Raw genomic sequence first — 26950 nt, 5'->3', positions numbered from 1 at the left:
AATAATTTTCCCAGAGCTATTACAATCAGGTACATACTACAAAATAAAGACTTGCTAATCTGCATATCGTATGTAATCCCACTTATAACACACTCGACTCTTAAAAGTGAGAACTATTACTAAACATTAAGACTTATGCTGGGCTCTTTGCATTGGACAATGATGGTTCTTTTTTCTCGAATGCTTTCAACCAATGTTAAAGTACCATGTATGTTGAAACAACCTGTACAATGTACAATGAACAATGTTACTTTGTCTGACTTTATCAATAAAAATATTTGGGGAAAAAAAAGAATATAACATAATATATAATAATATAATTTGAGAGGAACCATTCATAAATACGTGTGTTTTTAATTATATCAGAACACATGTAACAGAGGGGTTGATTTACTAAAGGCAAATAGACTGTGCACTTTGCAAAGTGTAGATTTACTCTACAAGTGCAGTTGCTCCAGAGCTTGGTAAATGGGCAGAAGCTCTTCTGACTTCCATCATCCAATCATGTGCAAGCAAAAATTGTGTTTTTTTTTTCTTTTTCCTTGCATGTAACTGTGTATTCTTTACAAAGTTTCACTTTTCAGCTTCAACTCATTTAGTAAGCTCTGAAGCCACTGCACTTGCAGAATGCACAGTCTATTTGACTTTAGTAAATCAACCACAGAGCATACTTACGCCTATATAACAAGTGTCGCAGGAATGTCATGATATAAATGAAAATACAGTTATTTATGAACGGTCCTCTCACATAGGTCTTTTATTAACTTTTATTTTATATTTTTAGGCTCCATCCACACTTGTGCAACTTCATAATTGTGTGATTTCCAGTGCAACTTCACATTGCGACGTTGATGCGATTTCTGGTGACTTTTAAAGGGACTTACGTTCGACTCGAACATCGGGCTCTTCCCTAAGCAGAAACACACAAAACAATTAAAAATAGAGATTCTAAACCTTGCATACTCTACTCAAAAAAAAATGTTTTCGATCAAAAAAGGTTTAGGCCAAAGATACATTTTAAATAGCTAATTTTTGAATACACATATTTGCGGATGTGCCCCTGTCTAGGGAGATTCAGGAATGGTCCTGGTTATCTTCTGATATGTAATTATCCTTTACCACACTTTATCCTTCAGGTGAACAGCATCCAGGTGTTTTTTAGGCTGGAATTATTACATCACCCATGCAAGGACCACTATAGCGACAATAATGGCCACAATGAGGAGGTAAAGGATGAGGATGAACCTGTCCAAGACAAAAGCCACCAAATTCCACTCAGATTTTGCCTCTTCTTCTTTTTTAGAGACAATAAGATGTTTTCGAACCATGAGCAGTTCCAATAGCAATCTTTTGAGTAGTTTAATCTCTGCGCTGTCTTTGACATTTTTTGAGAGATGCTTGTTCGTTTCTTTCTCTGATTCAGTGAGTGCCAGATTTTCATCTGAAGCTAAAGAAAACGTATTAATATTAGTTGGGTATTGTAGGTTTTATGCAAATCTTCTAACACTTTTAGAATTGCATAGCATTTACATTTCAAGACAAACTGGTGTTAATCAGCCATTCAATAAATGATTTAAATAAATAAAAAATAAAAAAAGATACCTGCCTATCAGGACCTGAATCTGAACCCAAGACCTCTGCTGTATCTTCTTGCTGAGCTCCCTGAGATGCTGGACAGCTCCCTTCCTAATACCTTGAACAAACTCACTTTCTATCTTGTTTCTGGTGAACCTTGAACGCTTTGCTCCTTGCATGTACTTTCTATTTAAAGAGGGATTCCACTGGGAAAAAAATATTAAAAGCCAGCAGCTATAAATACTACAGCTGCTGACTTTTAATAAATGGACACTCACCTGTCCCAGGGTCCAGCGATGTCAGCAGCCGAGGCCGATCGATCGCTTGGCTCTCGGCTGCTGCCGTCGCCATTCTCGGTGAGGGTATGAGGAACTGAAGTGTTGCGGCTTCACTTCCCGGTTCCCTACTGCGCATGCGAGAGTCACGCAGCGCAATGGAAATGGTCCACGCTGTCTCTGGGACCCGTGTGTGTCTCAGCAGACAGCGCGCCGAGACAGGAAACAGCATAGACTCCCTCCAGCTTAGACAGGTATCTGCACCCCCCTCCCCCCTGAAAGGTGCCAACTGTGACACCGGAGGGTGGGGGAGGGTTCCAATGAGCGGAAGTTCCACTTTAGGGTGGAACCCCGCTTTAAGCCATGCCTTTTTACTTCCTGTTTGCCAGATTATTGTGCTCTCTTCTAGCCAATATTTTCTCCTTATGCTCCAGCTGCCATCCACATCTTTATTACCATTCGACCTCAAGTTTGTTCCTCAACTTGGCTTCAGCTTAAAACCCAACTTTTTAACTTTTATTTTGCCGACCTTTGGCTTGTTCCTTCAATACACTTCTGCTTGATCCCAACCTGCAACTGCAAATTTGTTGTTGGCCTGGCTTGGCTTGTTACCTCTTGGTGGGGTGTCCCTGAGGACTGCAACCTGGCACTTGCACACAGCAAATCCCATCTCCACCATCAGGAGCACTGGTGATAGTTAGTGTTTAGATGCTACATCTTGGTTGAGCCTGCATCACCCACTAGGGGAATCTGCTCATGTATTTATCCTGCTGGTTTCTGGGTGAGCCTTTCCACTGTTATAATCAAAGGGCTGGGGGGCATACCATAAACATGCATTTCTACAGCTGCTGCTGCTATAAAAACCATTATACAAATAAAACCACAGAGAATAGCGCACACATCCAGAAAATACAAAAAAAAAACTTCAAATCTTACAAGGCTATTCAAAAAACACCTGATCTTAATAAGTAAATATGGGGATTTAATGTACACCATATGGCCATACCGTGCTTAAGCCCACCACTGTGTCAAAGTACCACATGTTCAGTGGGTCTTACACTATTCATAGAAAGAAAGATAAATCCCACTTCTCTTAAAGAGGAGGGCCGGTTTTGAAAAAAAATTTTTTAAAGTCAGCAGCTGCAAACACTGTAGCTGCTGACTTTTAATAAGCAAACTTACCTGTCCAGGGCGCCTGCGATGTCGGCCGCCCGAGGCTGACCCGTCCCTCGGTCTCAGGTCCCGGCGCCGCCATTTTATGGTAAGGGAAGGGAAGGGAAACAGGCAGTGGAGCCTTGCATCTTTGTGAATGGGACGCGCTGTGTTCTGGGACACACAGTTCCCAGAACACAGCGCGACCCATTACCCAGAAGACGCCGCACGGAGGAGAGAAGAAAGAAGATCTCCGCGGAGGAGGAAGAGGCAGATTAGGATGATGTGCCTAGCAACAGGCATTTCTCGTAAGTTAAAAAAAAATATGTTTTCATTTTTTTTTTAATGATTTTTTTCTAATTTTTTATGTATTTTCTTTTTTCAGGGTGGCCCTCCACTTTAACCATGGGAGATACTTACTCCTTACATGGGAGAAGTGTGCTAGCTGCAGATTACACTGTTTAAACTGTGCAGTGGGCTTACGCATGTTATAGCCATATGGTGTGACTAAATCCCCATGTTTACTTACTAAGATAAGGGGTTTTTAAAGGGTAAGTTCACCTTTACAGAAAAATCTGTAAGGTGAACTTACACAGAACCCCCTCCTCACCCCCCCCCCCCCAAGTCCCGCTGACCTGGAGCATGGCGATCACCCGCTAGGAAAAAATAGGGTCGCCGCCTCACCGGTCAGGGGCTTAGAAATCCCCCGCAGCTTAATCTCCAAAACATACCTCATCAGGAGGTACGTTTAGGAGCATTCTAATGTGACGGTACTGACCAATCTGAACCTGTGTAGGCTGTCCTGACACTGCAAGCAAAAAGGAGAGAAAGCCACGGGATTTCAAATCCCTGGACTGGTGCAGTGGCGATACGATCTATCAGTGCCATACTCCAGGTTAGTGGTACAGGGGGGATGGGGGGGAGTCCAGTGTAAGTTCACCGTACAGATTTTCTGTAAAGGTGAACTTACACTTTAACCACTTACGGACCAGCCGCCGTCATTTTATGTCACTAATTTGAAGAGGAATATCATTGTTATGGCAGCAGCTAGCTGCTATAACCCTGGTATCCTCTTCTTCAGCGGGTTGTCCACTTTCAGATAAATGTGGTCTCTGCGGCGGATTCGCCATGAGATCACTTTTATCGGTGACAGGAGAGGGCCCCCCCTCCCGCCACGCTCCGGTGCCCTCCGCTGCTTACCAGAGCCGTTGGTAGCGGTAGAGGAGATCAGGTCCTCTTGCTGGCTTGGTAGTGAGAGGAAGATGGCCCCCACCCGTTTCCATATCATTGCAGGGCAGAAGCGACGTCAAAACGTCACTTCTGCCCATATCTCTTAAAGGGGCATTTTTTTATTTTTTTTTATAAAAAAAATTTTTTATTGCATTTTAGTGTAAATATATATGAGATCTGAGGACATGTGAGGTATCGCTGCGATCGTTAGAGCGAGCATAATAATTATATCCCTAGGACTGCTCTGTAACTCAAAACATGTAACCTGTAGAATGTTTTCAACTTTGCCAATGGAGATTTTAAGGGGAAAAGTTTGTCACTATTTCACGAACGGGCACAATTTTGAAGCATGACATGTTTTGTATAAATTTACTCGGCGTAACGTTATCTTTCACAATATAAAAAAATTGGGCTAACCTTACTGTTGTCTTATTTTTTTATAAAAAAGAGTGTATTTTTTCCAAAAAAAGTCCGCTGAGCAAATACGGTGTGACAGAAAGTATTGCAATGAACGCCATTTTATTCTCTAGGGTATTAGAAAAAAAATTATATATATGTAGCGCTGACATGCTTGTTAATTAATGTGTGTTTCCATGTAATAATCAAAAGTCTATGGACGTTTCTATGGCTTAGTATTTGGCGCCATCTAGCAGCAAAATACTAATACTGAACTTAAATGTTTATTGCTTTGAAGAAAGCACAAAAGACATATACAGGAAGTGACTGTTGTTTTGATCAGAATGTTGACCCTTTTACCCAGGAGGCTTGATGACCTACCCATGAACACTTTCTTTAGCAGTGCATGCTGGGTAGGACATAAAAGGACCTTGAGCGACCATTTTAGATCTGTGTGAAGGCCTGTGACGATCTGTGTGAAGGCCCTCCCGGGAGACAGGGCCCACAGCCATTTGTGGAGCGCAACCTCGCTTATTTGTGTGAGTGACCTGACGGTGCCAGAGAGACAGTGACCAGATTGGAGAGATCCGAAGTTGGAGCAGCGCAGGACCGGGCTCACCCAGCGGAGTGGAACGGAGCAACGGGGCAAGCTGATGGAGAAGCAAGCTGCAGTCACCGGACCAAAGCAACTACACGGAGCTCCGATCCAGTTGGTGAGCGGGTTATGGCCCAAAGTTTGTTAACTTTCACACACAGTTAGACTCAGACTCATACACAGGCCTCACTGGGATTTATAGTTCCACGGAGGAGGAGCAGAGCAACTGACACTGAGCAGGCTTGAGGCCTACCTACTCTGATATCCCAAGCCTTGTAGTATAAGTACTGAAGTTATATCAGGAGCACCTTTACCTCAACTTAACCTACTTTAACCTGTGGATTACAAATCACAAGGAATTATTTTAGATAGCGAAGACAGGAAGACCAAAAACCAAGTACTTTAAGTGAGATCTCATGCATAGCTTAAAAAGTAAGGGGAGCTCCTGGGTATTTATCTATATGTATATTGTTTCATATTGTTACTGAATCCCATTGTATTGTCGTCCTATGTTGGGATGACAGAGCAATTACTGTAATCACCTCTTTGAATATTTTCACAGTAAAATACACTGTTGTTTAAGCATCCAGTTGTGTGGCGTACTGTTTTCTCCCAGCAGGTATAGCCAGTGGATCCTCAGGTTATAATACAGGTACCTTGCATCGTATTATATTGTACTGTATTGCATTGCACTACAGCTGTGTCAAGGGGATAGAGAGCCAAGTTAGTGGGGAGTTATTACCAGAGTGCAGGCCCAAATCAAACCAGACGCTCCTTCGGGAGTCAGTGCTACATATATGTATATGTATATATATATATATATATATATATATATATATATATATATATATATATATATATATGTATTAGGGCTGTTACTGATTAAAATTTTTGTGTTCAATTAATCAGTTTTTTTTTTAAAATCAATTAATCGACTAATTTCGATTAATTATAACGCACATACAGATCCAACTACTTATAGCTGATCTCCTTGCATTGCAATTCTGCAATAGTCAGTGGTAAATGTGGTATACACTATATACAATCACCCGACACTAGTTAGTTTCCACAGTCCATGACTTAACTTCACAGTTCACTCAAATACGTTTTAAATTCAAACTGTAGCACTGGCGTAAGTCATTTTTTTCCCTCAGTATCGTGACAATCCCTCCACCTCCGGTCTAAGTAATCACTTTCAACTTATGGCATGGACCCCTGTGCAAATAGGTGGTCATGCAAGCGGGTGTCCAAAGGGTTAACACGGACCATAAACTTCTCGCACATCTCCTTAGATCTCAGCAAGGATGCCAGGTCATGGGTAGAAAGAAAAGATCTCACCGCTTAAGTATAATGCCTTGTACACATGGTCAGAAATTCAGACTGAAAAAGGTCCGATCGGATTAATCCGATCGTGTGTGGGCTCTATCGGATTTTTTCCATCGGATATTCAGACAGAAAAAATTTGAGCGCAGGATCTCAAATTTTCCAATAAAAAAATCAGATCAGACTTTTTCTGATAGTTTGTAGAGAATTCCAATCGGACAAAGTGCCAAGCATGCTCAGATCAAATTACGAGACCAAAGCTTTTGGCTACTAGCCTCAATGTAGTCCCGTCATAACGAACGAACGTCATCACGTTCAGAACGATTGGATTTTCTGACAACTTTGTCCGACCGTGTGTATGCAACACCAGTTTAGGACAAAATCCGTCTGAAAAAATGTGATGGATTTTGTGGTCGGAATGTCCGACCATGTGTACAAGGCATAAGATTTCATTTTTGTGTTCAAACACCAACTACTCACATAAAGATGATAAAAACACAGCATGTAAAGCCGACAATCCTGTTAATTCCGTAGGGCAGCAGTGGGTGACGTCATGCGTAGCTTCTCCCCCGTACGCGCTACGTTCAATTAGAACTTCCACGTCGACTCCCCCTTTTCCCTTCATTAGCAGATGGAGGCACTTGGGGAAGGGGGGAGGAGTCCGGTGACATCGATGTGCATGATGTCACCCGATCTCCGGCGGAACTCCCTGAAGACCCGGAAGCCAGCACAGAGGTGAGTATTACGCAAAAGAATTTTGATCGATCCAAAAAATGTATCGATTAATCGTTTAATTAATCTTTAATTTCCACAGCCCTAATATATATATATATATAAAAATTTACTTGTAAACACCAATTCTCAGAAAGAGGCTCGGTCTTTAAGTGGTTAAGTAGCCTTGTAGGATTTGAAAGTAACTTTTTTGGATGTGTGCGATATTCTCTGTGGTTCTATTTCCACGACTATAGCCACTGACCTCGGGGCATGACCTCTGATTGCAGGTATATAGTACTATTAAAACTTAAAAAATACATGATAACCTCCATCTTGTATGAGAGGGTGCACATCGACTTCCTGAAATGGAAATTAACCTTCAGAAGCATAAACGAGTAAAAGAAAATTTGCTTTGCTGGATGAGCAAGAAAAAAAATATATAAGCTTGCTGTAAATAATGCATTTACACTACATATCTTTGATGGCTGTGCATGACAGATTTCTTTATGTAGTGCTTTACATTAGATATGCAATACACATACATACATGCTGTTATCAAACAATACACAAAAGTTGCTCAATGATCCCAATTATTTCACCAAATAACTAGGTATGTCTCTCCTCCACTTTCTAAACATCCAAGGACACCACTACAGCAGTCTAAACACTGACACTAAACACTAAACTAAACACTGATCGATTGTGTGGGACTGGGGAGACACTCAGGAGGAAAGAGAGTTGGGAGCAGGACAGTGGGACTGGATTACCGTTACATGCCCACAGAGATAATGGACATCGTTGAGGCCACCCAAACCCAATGGGAGGACAAACACATATGGGACTACTTACATTTCACAAAAACACTAAAGGGACCTCACAATCCCAAGCCATGGAGCCGTTTCCAGGACCTCAAGCAGGAATGGAGCCTGGGGTAAACATCTAAAAAGATCAGGTGGTGGTTTATCAAGGCTGGACAGCCGAAGTGCAGCTATTCTGTAACTACCCGGAATGCTAAAGGGACTGCCACCCAGATGTCAAATCCCAAAATGTACTATTGACTTACTGTTGTGATGGATTTGGGATCATTTGCTGCCGCATTCTAAATGAGCTGGTGTGAAATCAGCCTGAAGAAAACGAGGGAATACCTTTAATGTTGGTTTTAGGGGGATCCTCTGCTTTATACTTCCTCGGACAAGGCTAGAGCTATACTCTAACCCTTCTCGCAAGCTGTGTATGTTTCAGGGGGATGGAGTGGGGGTGAGGCCTGGAACACTTACTGCATTACTTACTATTATGGAGGGACTCCTCCTCACCTCCTGTTTTCGTGTGTTTTTATTTCTGTCGGCAAGTCAGTAACCCCTGCAGACAGAACTATTTACTAGTTAGCCAGATAGCTTAGTTATTTTTTTTCTTCTACGGGTTCAAGTATGGACTTTGTGCTTGACATCTTCAAACATTTGACATATCTTCGCCCCCATCTACATCAACAAACCCCATCTGCAGATATCGCCCAAATCGTCCCCTCCGCTCCTCCGAGGACCTCCTGCTTTCCAGCTCCCTTGTTACCTCCTCCCATGCTCACCTTCAAGACTTCTCCAGAGCCTCTCCCTTCCTCTGGAACTCCCTTCCCCAGTCTGTCCGATCAGCCCTTACCCTGTCCACCTTTAGAAGTTCCCTGAAAACTCATTTTTTCAGGGAAGCCTATCCCACACCCACCTAACTGTCCCTGAGCCACCCCCATCAAATCATTCTCTGCAGCTATTACCTTTTGTACCACCACCCCCTCTCTTTATAATGTAAGCTCTACAAGCAGGGCCCTCCTGTACCTTTTGTATTGTACTGTAATTGTGTTGTCCCCCCTATACATTGTAAAGCGATGCGTAAACTGTTGGCGCTATATAAATCGTGAATAATAATAATAATAATAATATCTTTCTTGCTACAGTGCCTTAAAAAGGTATTCATACCCCTTGAAATTTTCCACATTTTGTCATGTTACAACCAAAAATTTTTTATGTATTTCATTGGGATTTTATGCGATAGACCAACACAAAGTGGCACATAATTGTGAAGTGGAAGGAAAACGATAAATTATTTTCAACATTTATTCCAAATAAATATGTAAAAAGAGTGGCGTGCATTTGTATTAAGCCTCCTTTACTCTGACACCCCTAACTAAAATCTAGTGGAACCAATTGCCTTCATAAGTCACCTAATTAGAAAATAGAGTCCACCTGTGTGTAATTTAATCTCAGTATAACTACAGCTGTTCTGTGAAGCCCTTAAAGGTTTGTTAGATAACCTTAATGAACAAACAGCATCATGAAGGCCAAGGAACATACCAGACAGGAAAGGGCTAACGTTGTGGAGAAGTTTAAAGCAGGGGTAAGTTATGAAAAAAAAAATCAAGCCTTGAACATCTCATAGAGTACTGTTCAATCCATCATCCGACCATGGAAAGCGTATGGCACAACTGTAACCTACCAAGACATGACCGTCCACCTAAACTGACAGGCCAGGCAAGGAGAACATTAATCAGAGAAGCAGCCAAGAGGCCCATAGTTACTCTGGAGGAGCTGCAGAGATCCACAGCTCAGGTGGGAGAATCTGTCCACAGGATAACTATTAGTTGTGCACTCCACAAATCTGGCCTTTATGGAAGAGTGGCAAGAAGAAAGCCATTGTTGAAACAAAGTCCCATTTGCACTTTGCAAGAAGCCATGTGGGGGACACAGGAAACATGAGAAAGAAGATGCTCTGGTCAGATGATGAGACAAAAATTTATTTTTTTGGCCTAAAAGAAAAACAGTGTGTGTGACAGAAAAATAACACTGCACATCACCCTGAACACACCATCCCCACCATAAAACATGATGGTGGCAGCATCTTGCTGTGGGGATAAATGTCTTCAATAGGGACAGGGAAGTTAATAAGAAGATGGATGGAGCCAAATACAGGGCAATCTTAGAAGAAAACCTGTTGGAGTCTGCAGAAGACTTGAGACTTGGTTCACCTTCCAGCTGGACAATGACCCTAAACATACAGCCAGAGCTACAATGGAATGGTTTAGATCAAAGCATATTCATGTGTTAGAAAGGCCCAGTCAAAGTCCAGACCTAAATCCAATTGAGAAATTTGTGGCAAGGCTTGAAAATTGCTGTTCACAGACGCTCTCCATCCAATGTGACAGAGCTTGAGCTATTTTGTAAAGAAGAATGGGTAAAAATTTCACTCTCAAGATGTGCAAAGCTGGTAGAGACATCCCCAAAAAGACTTGTAGCTGTAATTGCAGGGAAAGGTGGCTCTACAAAGTATTGATAAGGGGGGCTGATAACAAATGCACCCCACACTTTTAATATATTTATTTGTAAAATAAATTGAAAACCATTTATCATTTTCCTTCCACTTCAAAGTTAAGTGCCACTTTGTGCTGGCCTATCACATAAAATCCCAATAAAATACATTTACAATTTTGGTTGTAACATGACAAAATGTGGAAAATTTCAAGAAGTAGGAATACTTTTTCAAGGCGCTGTACATTGCCAGTTGGAGGGCGCTCTCTCTGGAGGTGGCGCTCCTCCTAAAATTGTGCTGTTCATCTTTGGATATACTTGCTTATTTTTCTACATATTTACTGTCTTAGGTAAAGTACTAGCCACAGGGAGCTGTAGTCAGGATTGTATGTATGGTGTGTTTTATTGCTGTGTATATGTATTGTATATTCAAATGTACATATTATGTTTTTGATATCATAATTTATTTTGTACATATCCCCTGGCCAAGTGTGTGCCTTTGTCCCTTTTAAGGGATGTCCTTGTTCCTGGAACCAGGAGTCTTTTTGTTGGCCCATGAGAACAGGGTCTCTTTTTTAAAGGGGGGGGGGGGGGTTCTATTAAGGTGACATAGAGCTCTGTAAGAAGATATTTTCTACTGATCCATTAAGGACTGTCATTATTCCTTGGTGAGTACAGTCTCATTTTGTGGCAAGTTGTAAATAGAGAAGATGTGCTCCAAGTTGTTTCTGAGCTCAGTTTGGGCATCCGAAAACCCCTATCCCCGTAAAAACAAGCCCAAGGACTGGTTTTCTGTCTGTGAATACAAGCTGAGAAAATGTGTTTTGCCTGGCTGTGCAGGATTAGGGGGCTCAAATCCTAGAAGCCCTTTAAGGGGTAGCACTACACAATAATAAAATTAAATACCTTTACCGTCATTACTGCTCCCAACAACAATGGCATCCAAATCCTTCTTTATATTAATTCTAAGGACAAACGCCAGTCGTTTCAGAACCCAGAGTTTTATCAATTCTGGTACATCAGGCCGCACAGAAGAAAGGTGCAACATGTATGATATAAAGATAGAGTCAATAATACTAATGATCATAATGAGCAGGCATACCATGCAGAAAACACCTGAAAAAAGGACAAAGAAAATATAATTATTTACATTGTTAATTTATTTTTAAAGTTTAAAGTGGTTCTAAAGTCAGACGGTTTCTTACCTTAATGCATCCTCTGCATTAAGGTAAAAAAAAAAAACGATGTGCAGCTCCCTATGGATTGCTATGGGGGCACTCAGCAGGGGGGATAATCTAGGAGTGCCAGGGCTCAGGGCTGCTCTGTAAAAGCCATTGTACAGAACAGGTAGGTGCACCATGTTTGTTTTTTTGAAAAATTACCTTTACAATAACTTTAAAGTTTAATGTGTGGAATTATGCATTAGGTCCTTGTGAGGGGGTTCGCTCGGTAGCGGGTGTGTGTGACCCCCTGGATGGGTTCACAACACAAAGTCAGGCACAGCAGACAGCGGTGTAGGTGCAAAAAACAAAAGGTCCGGTTTATTTAGGCTACATGCAGTGATACATATAACAGCCAAACAAAATAAAACAAGAAAATAAATCCTGGTCAGCTTGACCTCTAACTACACACGTAGACTCCCTGTCTAACAACTGGGTGCAGCCTTGTGCTGCCCCAGTCCCTGTCTCTATTGTAGGGGTTTGCCACACAGGCGTTAACTCACCGCACAGAACAGATCTCAGACTCCCCAGTCTATACACACAAAACTGGTTCCAGGATGGAGCTGGGGTTTTTTGTAGAGGTCTTAATGAGCCCACTTACTTCAGCTGGGCTCATTAACTCTTCCCCTCTAATTGTAAAAGTCTGCATAAAGCCTGAATCTAGGACACACATATTTCCCATCCTGAATACAACCAGGTGATTTTACCTGCGTGCTGCCACATACCCCCCCCCTCTTGTTTCAACCTTGGGGTTGTAACACAAGCAGCCAGACACGCATGTATCCGAGACAAAGCATCCACATTCCCCATTTTAACACCAGGGCGATGCTTAACTGTAAAGTTAAATTCCTGTAGGGCCAGGAACCACCTATTTACCCTTCTATTGGTCTCCTTGTTTTGAGCCATCCACTTTAAAGGAGCGTGATCAGTCACCAGGTCAAAGTGCCTACCTAGCAGATAGTACCGAAGGGAATCTAGAGCCCACTTCACTGCTAAACATTCCTTCTCAATCGTGGAGTAATTTACCTCATGGGACTTCAACTTCCTGCTGAGGTAAATGACTGGGTGCTCTTCCCCGTTCCAGACCTGGGATAACACTGCTCCTAACCCAACGTCTGATGCATCAGTTTGTACAACAAAGTCCTTAGAGAAGTCTGGTGAGTACAACACTGGCTGGCTACATAAGGCTGTTTTTAAGGACTGAAATGCTTCCTCAGCCTCTGGGGACCATTTAACCATAACCGACTCTTTCCCTTTTGTCAGGTTGGTGAGGGGCACAGCCTGAGAAGCAAAATGGGGAATAAATCGTTGATAATAGCCAGCGATTCCCAGAAAGGCTCGTACCTGTTTCTTGCTGTTGGGACGTGGCCAACTCTGTATGGCCTCGACTTTATTGACTTGGGGTTTTATCACCCCCCTCCCAATAGTGTACCCAAGATATTTGGCCTCCTCCTGTCCAATGGTACACTTCTTTGGATTGGCCGTAAACCCAGCTTCCCGGATAGAGTCTAGGACTGCTTGTACTTTTGGCAAATGTGAGACCCAGTCTGTGCTATGGATAATCACATCATCCAGGTAAGCTGCAGCATATTTATGATGGGGCCTCAGAATCTTATCCATTTTCCGCTGGAATGTTGCCGGTGCATTCTGTAACCCAAACGGCATTCTCTTATATTGGAATGCCCCATCTGGGGTTACAAATGCAGTTTTCTCCTTGGCCGACTCGGCCAGGGGAATTTGCCAATACCCTTTGGTGAGATCAAGAGTTGTCATATATCGGGCTGTTCCCAGCCGGTCAACCAACTCATCTATACGTGGCATGGGGTATGTGTCAAATTTTGTAACTTTATTTAATTGTCTAAAATCGTTACAAAACCGCCAGCTCCCATCAGGTTTGGGCACTAGTACAATAGGACTGGACCAGTCACTCTGGGACTCCTCTATCACACCCAATTCCAGCATCCTTTGAACCTCCCCACGTATTGCCTCCCGTCGGGCCTCTGGTATTCTATAAGGTTTTAGTTTTACCCTTTCTCCTGGCGGGGTGATAATGTCATGCTCTACGCCAGATGTTTGTCCCGGAAGCTCAGAGAAAATCTCTTTGTTACGAAGTACAAACTCTTTAACCTCCTGTTGTTGGGGTTTCGATAAGGTGTCTGCTATTCCAACTTCAGGAACTAAGCAATCAGGCTGTACTTGTGACAAAGTCTCTGCGACTAGGGATTCCCTATCCCTCCAGGCTTTCAGCAGATTGATGTGATAGATCTGCTCCGGCTTTCGCCTTCCTGGCTGTCTAACCCTGTAGTTCACCTCACTCATTTTTTCAATTACTTCATATGGACCTTGCCATTTGGCCAGAAATTTGCTTTCAACCGTAGGGACTAGCACCAAGACCCTATCCCCCGGGGAAAAAGTACGTGTCTTGGCCCCACGGTTGTACACTCTCTGCTGTGCTAACTGCGCTTGGGTTAAATGTTCCTTTACAATTGGCATTACCTGTGCAATTCTATCTTGCATCAGGGCGACATGCTCAATCACACTCCTGTGAGGAGAACTCTCATTTTCCCAAGTTTCCTTGGCGATATCCAGCAGCCCTCTTGGGTGTCTCCCATAGAGCAACTCGAAGGGTGAGAAACCCGTAGAGGATTGGGGTACCTCCCTAATGGCAAACATCAGATAGGGTATTAGACAATCCCAATTCTTTCCATCTCTATCCACCACCTTCTTTAACATTTGTTTTAGGGTTTTGTTGAATCTTTCAACCAACCCATCTGTTTGGGGGTGATACACAGATGTACGCAATTGCTTCACTTTGTACAACTTGCATAATTCTTTCATAACCCGGGACATAAAGGGTGTACCTTGGTCCGTAAGCAGTTCCTTACAAATACCCACGCGGCTAAAAACAAGGGATAGCTCTTTGGCTATGGTTTTGGCCGAGGTATTTCGGAGAGGAATTGCTTCCGGATAACGGGTGGCATAGTCCAATATAACCAAAATGTACTGATGCCCCCTAGCAGACTTCATTATCGGACCTACCAAATCCATTGCGATCCTCTCAAAGGGGACCTCAATGATAGGAAGAGGTACCAGTGGGTTACGGAAATGTGGCATAGGTACCGACTTCTGACACACAGGGCAGGAGGAACAATAATTTTCTATTTCCTTCATGACCCCAGGCCAATAGAATCTCTGCAATACCCTCTCTCTGGTTTTCTCTGTCCCCAGATGACCTCCCAGAATGTGTCCATGGGCCAATTCTAACACCAACTTCCTGTAAGGTTTGGGCACTACAAGTTGCTCAATGGTTTCTTCTGCCCTTTGAGCCACTCGATATAGCAGGTCCCTTTCCATAGTGAAGTAAGGATAAGGGCAAGTCTTATCTGGGTTCACTAACTCGCCATCTATTTTCACCACATTTTCCCGTGCCTTTATTAGGGTGGGGTCTTTTAACTGTTCTGTGGCAAAATTTTCCCTGTGAACCTCAAGATCCGAAAACTCCACAGACGGCATGTTTTCATCTGAGGATGTTGGCTCCTCCCCAGTTTCTCGAGTTTCCCCCGCCAATACCGACAAGGGAAATTCAGGAGAGTCCTCACCACTCCCAGAGGAATTCTGGTCATCTTCCTGGTTTATAGGGGCACCAATGGGGGCCTCAGGACAATCCCAGAGTTCCCAGAATTTTGGAAAATCCCTTCCCACAATAGCATCATGTGGTAACTGAGACACTAACCCCACCTGATGAGAGAGGTTACCTTTGGGGGTCTCAAAAAACACTGAAGTTACAGGATACTCTCGGGTGTCCCCATGCACACAAATAACAGCCACCCTGTTCTTCCCAGAGACCTCTGTAGTAACTAATTCAGATTTTATCAATGTTACCAGGCTACCTGAATCTAGCAACACATCAACATGTCTACCATTAATACACATTTTACATAAATGTTTCTCAGGTCCCCGAATGGCAGTGCATGCAACTGTCGCAAACAGCGACTGACGTCTCTCCCTTATAAAGTCACATTGCATAGGCTCATCCACAACTGGGCAATTGGCTGCAATATGTCCCTCTTGCCGGCAGCGGTAGCAAATAATTTTTTTCGCTGCCTCTTGCAGCATGGGCTTCCTGGGCTGCTCCCGCCAGACCTTAGGTAGAACTCCCACAATCTCACTCTCTCCACCCTCACCCCTTGGAGTCATCTTACCCGCCACTGGGGATGATCTGGTCTTAGGGGGGAAAGTCCGTGAGTCCCTGGAAGAGGTGGTCAAGTTCTCTGTAGCCAAGTACCTCTCAACCAGATCCACAAGTTTATCTGCATTTTCTGGGTCTCCATGGCTTACCCATTTTTGGATGGCAGTAGGAAGAGCTCTCAGGAAACGATCCATAACCACACGTTCCACAATGTTTGGTGCGGTCAAAATCTCTGGCTGCAGCCACTTCCTGCTCAGGTGAATGAGATCATACATTTGAGACCTGGGGGGTTTTCCAACCTGAAAAGTCCAGTTATGCACACGCTGAGCCCGGACTGCCAGGGTGACACCCAGCCGTGCCAATATTTCTGCTTTTAGCACCACATAGTCTTTTGCTTGGTCAGGCTCTAGGTCATAATAAGCTTTCTGTGATTCCCCAGTTAACAGAGGGGCCACCAGTCCAGCCCATTGCTCCTTAGGCCACTTTTCCCTTTCAGCAGTCCTTTCAAATGTGGTCAAAAACACCTCCGGATCATCCTCTCCAGTCATTTTTGTCAGTAAACGGCTCACACCAAAGGTTGCGGTATTATTGTACCCACTTGCTTCATTGGTCTGCGGACGTTGCTGTATCAATGTCTCTATTTGCTGTTGAAAATTCTGCTCTTGCTTCTGCAACAGGTCTATGAAGCGGGCTTCAGATCGCTGCTGGGCTTGTTGCTGAGCTTCCAAACTCTGCTGCAAAGTTGCATTTGTCTGCTGCTGATTTGCATTTGCCTGCTGCTGGGCTTGTTGTTGAGCTGCAAGGCTCTTTTGTAAAGCTGCATTTGTTTGCTGCTGATTTGCATTTGCTTGCTGCTGGTTTGCATTTGCTAGAGCCAGCTGTCTCAGTATCTCCTCCATGCTGGCCTTAACAAAAAAAAAAAAAAACTGCCAAAATTCTCCACCAACTGTGAGGGGGTTCGCTCGGTAGCGGGTGTGTGTGACCCCCTGGATGGGTTCACAACACAAAGTCAGGCACAGCAGACAGCGGTGTAGGTGCAAAAAACAAAAGGTCCGGTTTATTTAGGCTACATGCAGTGATACATATAACAGCCAAACAAAATAAAACAAGAAAATAAATCCTGGTCAGCTTGACCTCTAACTACACACGTAGACTCCCTGTCTAACAACTGGGTGCAGCCTTGTGCTGCCCCAGTCCCTGTCTCTATCGTAGGGGTTTGCCACACAGGCGTTAACTCACCGCACAGAACAGATCTCAGACTCCCCAGTCTATACACACAAAACTGGTTCCAGGATGGAGCTGGGGTTTTTTGTAGAGGTCTTAATGAGCCCACTTACTTCAGCTGGGCTCATTAACTCTTCCCCTCTAATTGTAAAAGTCTGCATAAAGCCTGAATCTAGGACACACATATTTCCCATCCTGAATACAATCAGGTGATTTTACCTGCGTGCTGCCACAGTCCTAAACAGGGACTACTGGAAAACCAGATCATATTTCCGTGTAACAATTTAACTTATGTAGCGCCCCCCCCCCCCGGATGTCCTGGGAGCAGACAGCTACCTCCAGAGACAGGGAGTGAGCTTACATTCACCCCAGCGCTGAGTCCATGGCTATAACAGGAAGTGAGAACAAATATAGGTGCCAGTCACTTTAGTTCTCTGCCACAGACCTAATAAACAGTACGATGTCTGGATAAGCCTCTCTCATAGGACTTAGCAGCCAGTAGATACCTGGATAAGTCTCTCTCACAAACTTAGCAGCCAGGAATGTGTTACCTTAATTGGATTGTAGAACAGCATCACAGTACTGGGGTTGCCACCTTTTCTTTAAGCCAAACCCGAACACTTTAGCGGCTCAAAGCCATATTTTTTTTATAGTATAAACTATAAATATATTTGCTATTAAATAACATTTCTAATCATATGAAGTTAATAACAAGAGTCCCCCTTTACATCAGAGTCCACAGAGTCCCCCTTTTACATCTGAACTCTGAGATTTCCCTTACAGGAGAGAGAGAGAAAGGGGGGGGCTTCACAGACAGGGATGGATGGTGAGCTCACTCACACCTTAGCAGTCAGCACCCCTCATCTAGATGTGTCTGAGGCTGCTAGAATTTAAATTTCCAGCCCCCACTTTCCTTTTCTGAGGCACAGTGCCGAGGATTGAAGTGTGGGCAGACACAGAGGGGTGGGAGCAGGAGGAAGAGGAGCAGATCAAGCCCTCTCTCCTCTCCCGTCTGTGTGTGTTTTGGGGGTAGGTTGTTAGGGCTGGCTTTGGGCGGTGTGAGAGAGAGTGTAACAGACAACTGCAGCCAACAACCCTGCTGGGAAGCCATAGTCCAGTCTAAATAATGTGTCAGGCAGTCTGAAAACCGGACACATGACTAGAGCACATGGCTTCTGTCCCATAAATACCACCTCCCAGAATGCACAGCAGGAGGAACCTCCTACTGGACTGTTTCTGGAAACAGAATATTCATTACAGCTTAACTAAGTTGTTATTCTCATGCCGCGTACACACGAGCGGACTTTTTGGCAGAAAAGGTCAGACGGAATAGTTTCATGGGATATTCCGATCGTGTGTGGGCTTCATCAGAATTTTTTCTTCAAAAATTCTGATGGACCTAGAAATAGAACATGTTTTAAATCTTTCCAACAGAATCAATTCCTATTGGAAAATCGTTAGTCTGTATGCTATTCCGACGGACCAAAAATGACGCAAGGGAAGCCATTGGCTACTGGATATTCAACTTTCTTTTATAGTCCTGTCATACGTCATCGCATTCGTAACGAACAGACTTTGGTGTGATCGTGTGTAGGCAAGTCCATTCGGTCGGAACTTCGTCGGAACTCTGTCGGAAAGACCATCAGAGTTTATTCTGACAGAAAGTCCGGGGAATCACACTGTCCCGTGATACCAGTGACACCTACTGGCAACAGAGGGAAATGCACAACACAGTCAAGATTAGAATAGAATCAAATAAACTATATACAATCAATCTGAGCTGCTTACAGCTCAGCCAAAAACAAAATTTACAATATAGCCCCATTTTTGGGAACAAGGGGCTACACTTATATTATAACAATGTAAAGAGAAGATTACATTTCCATTGCAGTAAACATGAACAGGAGTCAGATTTACACTAATGTAAAATATTGAGGAAAAAAGCGATATGTCTTATTAAAGTTATATGTTGCGCTAACACCAATTGTTATATTAATTCTTACAGTATGCTTTATTTTTTTAATTTTTATTTATTTTTTTGTTTACGTGCGGTAGTAAAGCCACATGCTAATATAAAATAACAGTAGCACAGCTGAGCACTTCTGTAATGAAATATTTGGAATTCATGGCAACAAAAAGTAAAACGACAAATAGCTATAAAACACTAGAGCAAAACCGCCAACTAGATTCACTAGCAAAAAAATACAGAATAAACGAGTTTGCTAGCTCCTCCACATGATTAGAAAGGGAAGACCACACACTGGGGAGATTTACTAATACTAGAGCCACTATGCATGGTAGCCAATAAGATTATAACATCAGCTTGTTCAATTAAGCTTTGACAATAAAATCTGGAAGCTGATTGGTTTCTATGCAGAGCTGCACCAGTTTTAGTAAATCCCCTCTCCCCCTTATTTTCTTTATTAACCACTTCCCGACCGGCGCATGCCGATGTACCTCGGCAGAATGGCACGGGCAGGCAAATGGGCGTACCTGTACGTCCCTTTAAATTTGCCGCCCTGCCATCGCGAGTGCCCCGCCGGCGGCGCGCTCGCGTGCCGGTCGGGACCCCCATGAGTCAGGTCACGGGTCCCGCAGACTCGATCGCTGCGGGCATACCCGCCATCGTCTCACGGGGCGGCAGAACTAGGAGATGCCATTGTAAACAGCATCTCCCAGTTCTGCCTAGCAACAAGTGACGGTGATCTCTGCTCCATATGATTGGAGCAGAGATCAGTGTTCACTAAAAGAAAGCCCAGCCCCCAACAGTTAGTAACACGCCCCTAGGAACACTTAACCCCTACACTGCCACCCACTGGTTAACCCCTTCACTGCCAGTGTCATTTACACAGGAATCACTGCATTTGTATAGCGGTGATTGCTGTATAAATGACAATGGTCCCAAAAATGTGTCAGAAATGTCCGATGTGTCCGCCATAATGTCACATGTCACAATAAAAATCGCTGAGAAGACATGTTATACAATTACTCATTTACTTATGTCTTTGTCAGACGTACCCAGTATAGGTGGATTGTCTGTGTTGGGCAAGAAATCATTTAGAATCAATAGAAGCACAGAGAAGCCAAGCACAATTGTTATCTTAAATCCTAGGCGCTCTCCACCCTCCATGGGAATAAACATACTTGATATGTCTACCACCACAAGCAAACAGGCCGGTATAATGAGATTGATGACATATAGAATGGGAGCTCTTCTTATAAGGACCTGCAAACAGAAAATCAAATATTCACTAAATGTGAAGAAACAGTAATAGCTGATGGTCATATAAGGTTAACAATGGTAAAGTTTCATGTCAAAAGCAGTGTAAGTTTGCTTACTTTGCTGTATGCTTAAGAATTACACCTTAAAAATGCAAACCTTCAATATACAAGCATACCTTTTTCCACATTGCAAAAGTAGGTTGGAGCCAGTATTGAAGAAACAAGAGGACATAGATTATCACTAAAGGGACCTAAAGTTGACCCTAATACTTAAAGCGGAGCTCCACCCAAAAGGGGAAGCTCTGCTTGCCCTCCCCCCCCCCCCCCCGCTGCCACATTTGCCATCTTTAGGGGGGAAGCGGGTACCTAATTTTGACAGGTACCCGCACCTACTTCATGCTCAGTTCGCCGTGGCCTTCTTCTTCCCCCGCTGCCTTCTGGGACACTTCACAGGGCCTAGAAGACTACAGATCATTCACAAAGCACAGCTCTTCACTGCCGGTTTCCCTTAATCAGGATAGAGGCGCCAGCACTAATAAGCAGATCCCTGGTGCCATGCAGGTCTACTGCAAATCTCTCAGTGTATCGGCTTGCTCATTCTGACAAGAAGACTCAATGAACTTCCACAGTGCTCACAGCTCCCTGGTAGTTCGTTGAAAACTACAAGCCGACAGCCGCAAAGCCTGCTGGACCTTGTAGTTTTCCATTCACAGAGGACTGTGAATGAGTGACACGACTGACATCTTTTTTGAATTGTGGCAGCAGACAAGGGGAGAAGATTCCTGGTCTGCTGTCACAGTAGGGATCGTGTGGAGGGGTGTGGGGTCCTGTGCATACAAAACATATTACATGTTACTCCCTGAATATGGGTGTGTAGCACCCTCTAGTATGCTAGAATAGGATGTACATAGTTGTAGATAAATAGTTTGGCTTGGCTGGCAGCCCATCCAGGGCTGAATCTCAGTCAGGGTGAGTGACTCTGGGAGGCTGGATGACTTATAAGGAAGCACCCCTGGTGCCTCCCCCTATTTTCTGGAAACTTTGAGAAGCTTTCAGAAGAAAGGGAGGGAGTATAGGAGGAGCTGCCTGGAGTTTTGAGAAGGCCCCCCCAGCCAATCCCCAGCAGGGGGTGGGCACCTCTTAAAAACTCTGGGTCATGCCAGCAGGGGGTGGTCAGGTGGAAGATGGAGCGCTAAAGGAGGTCATTGGTGGCCCTTGAGAGTCACCCCCTAGTCTGGGGGTTGACCTTGGGCCTGGGGCTTGGGTGCTGGAGGGATTCTCTTACAACACCCAGAGGAGTTTTGTCCAGAGGCACGGGAGCAAGAGTGAGGACAGCAAGAGCCAGCTAGCATGTCCAGGAGATCTCAGATCAGTTGGGTGGCTGGTGAGTGTGACAGTCAGGAGGACTGTGCAAGTAGCCAGGAGGGCTAGTGAGAGAGGCAGCTGCAGCCAGTGTGGGGTCAGTAGCCACAGGAATGTAGCTGGACATTGGATTTTCTCTACACAAACAAAGGGTCTGTGGTTCCTGCCTGTAAAGGGCTATTGCTTCCAGTTCTGACTGTTACCTTTTTTCAAATTAACTATCAGTGTACCAGCCAGGAGTTCTGCAAGCAAGTGTGCTGAAAGAAGCAGTGGAGTCTATATAGACTGTCCCCAAAGAATTGTTGTTGAAGTCAAGTGGACATCCCATAATATCCATATCCCTATCCAAGTTGTATCCCCTCATTAAAAATACAAAAACAAGCATTGGACTGTGGGACTGTGGAGATTCAGTGTACCTGGCTCTGCAGTGTGGCGGATCCCTATTCACCAGTGGCTGCGCTATAGGTGTTACATGTAACATGTTATGAAAGGTGAACTTATCTTTTAAAAAGCAGTTTTACTTAAAGAGGAACTAGACCCTTCCATCCTTTACAGTCAAGGAAGTTGCCATCCTAGCCTCTTTTTAATATGCAGTTACCACGGTACTTCACGCGTGTTCAGCTGTGACATCAGCCATTTGATGGCTTAACAGTTCGGTTTAGCGCTAACATAAGAACCTGTAGGCAGGTCCCAATTATGACTAAATTACGCACATCCTCCAGGTACTGCCTATAACATGGTTTGTTCAGTCATAACATACTTGCCATACTTACAGTCCTCGCAGAGCTCCACTTCCGCTGCCCACTTGCATGTACATGGAGTGCCTAAACACCCACTCTTCATACATCTAATCAGCTGTAATTATGACACTCCTCTGGCTAGGGACACTTCTTGCATCAGTCCCAACTTCTACATGTGGTTACAGGATAGAGCCAAAACGTTGGCGGAGGGGACGGATGATTCTGCCAACATGTAGGAGGCCACAAGGACAGGTCAGACAGTATACTACATGATCACTGGAGCAATTGTGAAACTCTTTTATAGGGTACGTTTTTAAGGAAAAAAAAAGGAAAAACTTACCCTTTAAAAGAGTTTCACAATTGCTCCAGTGATCATGTAGTAGACTGTGACCTGTCTTTGTGGCCTCCTATATGTTGGCAGAACCATCTGTCCCCTCCTCCAACGTATTGGCAAGCACAGGCGGTTCATCGCACAGAGATGTGATGAGCACAGTGTGCCAAGACATTTTTTGACTGAACATCAAAAGTCCACAGAAGGTCTGCAGGTGTGGGTCATAGAGGCTCTCTGGAGGTTTGCCTGCTGTGGAGCGTTTCAAACGACTCTGCCAGCGGGAGACATTCAGGATATAGTCCCTCAATTCCCTCTCACCAGGGGGACTCAATGAGGAGTTAGATGCATACACCTTGTTATAACAGATCACACACCCATTTCTGGTGTGTTTCTCCCCCTTCCCCTTCCCCCTGTCTCCCCCCCTCCTGTCACTGCTCTACCGGTCGGGAGTGGTATAGTAAATATATTAATATTTCATATATATGTATATATGTATGTATATATGTGTGTGTGTGTGTGTGTGTGTGTGTGTGTGTGTGTGTGTGTGTATGTATATATGTATATGTGTGTGCGCAGACATATATACATGTTGCATGAACATTATTAGGTGCACCCCACTTGGTATCCACACCATGAGGGGACACACACACATTGTATACCAACTAGGGGGAACACAGCACCAACTTTATCTTTACTGTTCATTATTATTATTATTATTATTATTAATAATAATTCTTTACACTACAGCCTGTTCCCCCTCCAGCACCTCTTCATATTTAGATGCATACTAACCCCCTTTTTTTCTATTTTACTTGCTTGGCCCTTAATACATCATCAACCTCTTCTAGGCTTCTATACATATAGAAGAGAACTATGCTTCAAACTTTTCCAAGTGTATCATTTTTTTTATTTTTTTCCCTTTTTTTCAGTTTTATTTTATATAATTATTTTATATATACATATATTATTATTTATTTTTTCAATTTATATATATATATATATATATATATATATATATATATATAGTCAATCCGAGACTGTTAACCCCTGCTTCACCTTGCCCCTTGCTATAATTTATTGTTTACTGATTGATCCGCTAGAAGTTCCAGTTCCATGGCCACACCCACATGCTCTCCATTGTGTATATATATAGCTATCCTCCTCTAGAGGGCAGCAGGCCAATAGGAGGAGCAGTCAGCTCTGAGCACGTAGACTTTCATCCCTGGAGCCCTGATTGAAAAGATTCCAGCCCTGCCTAGGTCCAATCAGATGCCGGTGACATCACTTCCTGTTCCACGGTCCATGCTGGTCTGTGTGGAGCTGCTTGGTTCCTTTGCTCCTGGAGAAACACTGTGAGCCATTCCAGCCAGCTGCTCAATCCTTTCCAGCTATCCTGAACAGCGATGGGACCCACAGAGCCATGGAGAATGCCAGGACTGCACTTTACTTTGACGAGCATGCATCTTCTAACACCTTGTAAGTGTTTTTAATCTTATCCTATTAAAGTCATCATTTTAATACTACACTCAGGTCAGCGCCTCCCCCTCCCTGTTTTTTCAAACTTTAGGGAGGTCAGATTTCTGGCCAGTGGGAGTAGGAGATGCCCTGACATTGGTGGGATCAAACAATGCTGTAGTCTTGGTGGTCATTAGGAAGAATAATGCCCCATAATTGGTGTCAGTGGATGAATTTGTTTCCCATCTCTGGTGTCCGTGGGAGGAACAGTACCCCCATCATTGGTGTTAGTAGGAGGAATAGTGCCTCATAACAGTGGAAGGAATAGTGCCCCAAGGGCTGGACAAAGACAAGCAAAAGGCCCCATCTGGCCCATGGCCACCGTTTGGAGACCCCTGCCCTAGCCTGGCCAGGTTTGCAGAGTTGGTTCACTAGGTTCCTGTCTCTCAGAGTGTGTTCTTCGTGAGATGCACAGTCTAGCTTTGCTTCATGGGGTGCTATCTCACTCAAAAGCATCAGAAGTTCCCAGAATCTACTCCATACACTTGAAGCAGCCACAAGCAAACTCATTTGTTTTGAGGTAGTTCTCAGTACAGTTCAAATAAAGTAGTGCTCTTCATAGAGAATAGAGATAGTACCTCTCTCTGTACCGTCAGTACCCCAAACTCGCTCATCCATGTCTTTATGGACCTTGCTTTGTGCACTGGTGCACAGTCATGTTTGAACAGGAAGGGGCCATCCCCAAATTCTTCCCACAAAGTTGGGAGCATGAAATTGTCCAAAATGTCTTGGTATGCTGACGCTTAAGAGTTCCCTTCACTGGAACTAAGGGACCAAACTCCTGAAAAACAACCCCAAACCATAATCCCCTCTCCAATAAATGATTTGCACCAGTGCACAAAGCAAGGTCCATAAAATAAATGGATGAGCGACTTTGGAGGGGAAGAAGTTGACTGGCCCACACAGAGTCCTGACCTCAACACGATAGAACACCTTTGGGATGATGGCCTTCTTGTCCAACATAGACCCACTCCTAAACCCCTAAACCCCTAAACCTTGTGGACAGCCTTCTCAGAAGAGTTGAAGCTGTTATAGCTGCAAAGGGTGGGCCAACTCCATATTGAACCCTACGGACTAAGACTGGGATGTTATTAAAGTAAAGTTCATGTGCATGTAAAGGCAGATGTCCCAATACTTTTGATAATATAGTGTATACATATATACACCCATGTGTATATATATATATATATATATATATATATATATTGTAGACATGTCACTGGAGAAGTGATCGAGGGGGTGTACATCTCACCTAGGTTGCGACAGAGTGTGAGATGGTAAATCCAGGATGGATCAGTTTCTCAGCAGCGATATGCTGTTGAGTGGTTAAGTAATTTTGCCGGGCCTGGGTTTATATGGAATGGCAGGTAGGTTTGGTAGAGGGACCTGTCATTCCACATCCCCCGATCCAGTTCTGGGTTTGGGATCAGGTGAGCTTTGATCCTAATTAGCCTGGGAAGGTAAAGGCTCTGCAAGGCCTGCAGGTGATTGCTCCCAGCCAGGGAATGAACAGCCTGTATGTTGAAGGAAGCTGCAAGCACAGACACTGCTGGAGCTAAAACCCACCCTGCGATATCCAGACGAAAAGACGCTGTCTTTATAAATGTCAGATAGGTGAGAAGAACCTGTTAGTAAGCGCCCAGCCGGGCTAGGTCTTTTGTTTATTTTGTTGTACTTAGAAAGCACGGTGTTGCTGTATGTTTTGTTTGCTGGACTGTTTGTACCACGAATAAACGCCAAGATCTGCTTCATATATTCCAAGTCTGCTGTGAACTGTGTCCAAACACACCCTACCCCGGGAAGATCCCTTACAATTGGTGTTCGAATGCGGGCAACAGACGGTTGCTAGGGGCAACGGTGTGGACAGACTTGGCTACAGCTGCTGATGTCCTGGGTGAAAGCTGCAACTACACTCCAAAAACAGTCCAGCAACATGGAGGAGATGCTGAAGCAGTTTATGCAAGTGAGTTTGCAACAACAGCAGGCTCAGACAGAGGCCAATAGACGACATGAACAGTCCATGGCTGAACAACAGCAGATGATGGCTGCACAACAGCAGGCTCAGACAGAGGCCAATAAACGACATGAACAGTCCATGGCTGCACAACAGCAGATGATGGCTGCACAACAACAACTTCTCGAGCACCTGATAGCAAATCGAGAGGCGCCTGTGGTTGCTAATCCACCCACAGTGGAGGGAGCCGCTCCAGAAAAAATTTTTGGGAGAAGGACTGTGCAGAAAGCGCTGCAAAAGATGACTGCTGAGGACGATGTTGAGGCCTTTCTAACAATATTTGAGCGCGTGGCTGAGCGAGAGAAGTTACCAGCCGCTGAATGGGCAGAGGTAATTGCGCCCTATTTAACAGGTGAACCTCAAAAGGCCTACTATGACCTCAGTGAGCAAGAGGTCAAGGACTATACTCGGCTAAAAGCGGAGATACTTGCCCGACTAGGAGTTACTACTGCGGTCCGTGCCCGGAGGGTACGCAACTGGAGCTACAGTCTGGACCAATCAGCGAGGTCCCAGATGTATGACCTAATCCATTTGGCAAGAAAGTGGTTGGAGCCAGACACTTCTACTCCTGCACAAATCC

General features: G+C 44.1%; 1 protein-coding gene across 1 annotated transcript in view; it reads right to left on the bottom strand.

Annotated features, from left to right (window-relative positions):
* Window positions 1-681: 681 nt before the first annotated feature.
* Window positions 682-26950, bottom strand: part of LOC143930732 (5-hydroxytryptamine receptor 3A-like) — a 67255-nt gene continuing 40986 nt past the window's right edge. The window contains exons 7-9 of the mRNA XM_077455293.1: window positions 20205-20412; window positions 11466-11669; window positions 682-1447 (exon numbers count right to left, since the gene is read on the bottom strand). Of these exons, the coding sequence (XP_077311419.1) occupies window positions 1173-1447; window positions 11466-11669; window positions 20205-20412 (687 nt within the window). The 3' untranslated portion in view covers window positions 682-1172. The remainder of the gene's footprint in view (window positions 1448-11465; window positions 11670-20204; window positions 20413-26950) is intronic.

The sequence above is a fragment of the Lithobates pipiens genome, unplaced genomic scaffold (assembly GCF_037356315.1).
Source record: "Lithobates pipiens isolate NorthernLeopardFrog02 unplaced genomic scaffold, aLitPip1_a1.2 Scaffold_10, whole genome shotgun sequence".
Lineage (NCBI taxonomy): Eukaryota > Metazoa > Chordata > Amphibia > Anura > Ranidae > Lithobates > Lithobates pipiens.
The sequence above is the reverse complement of the archived record's forward strand: the minus strand, read 5'-3'. Positions and strand labels throughout refer to the sequence as shown.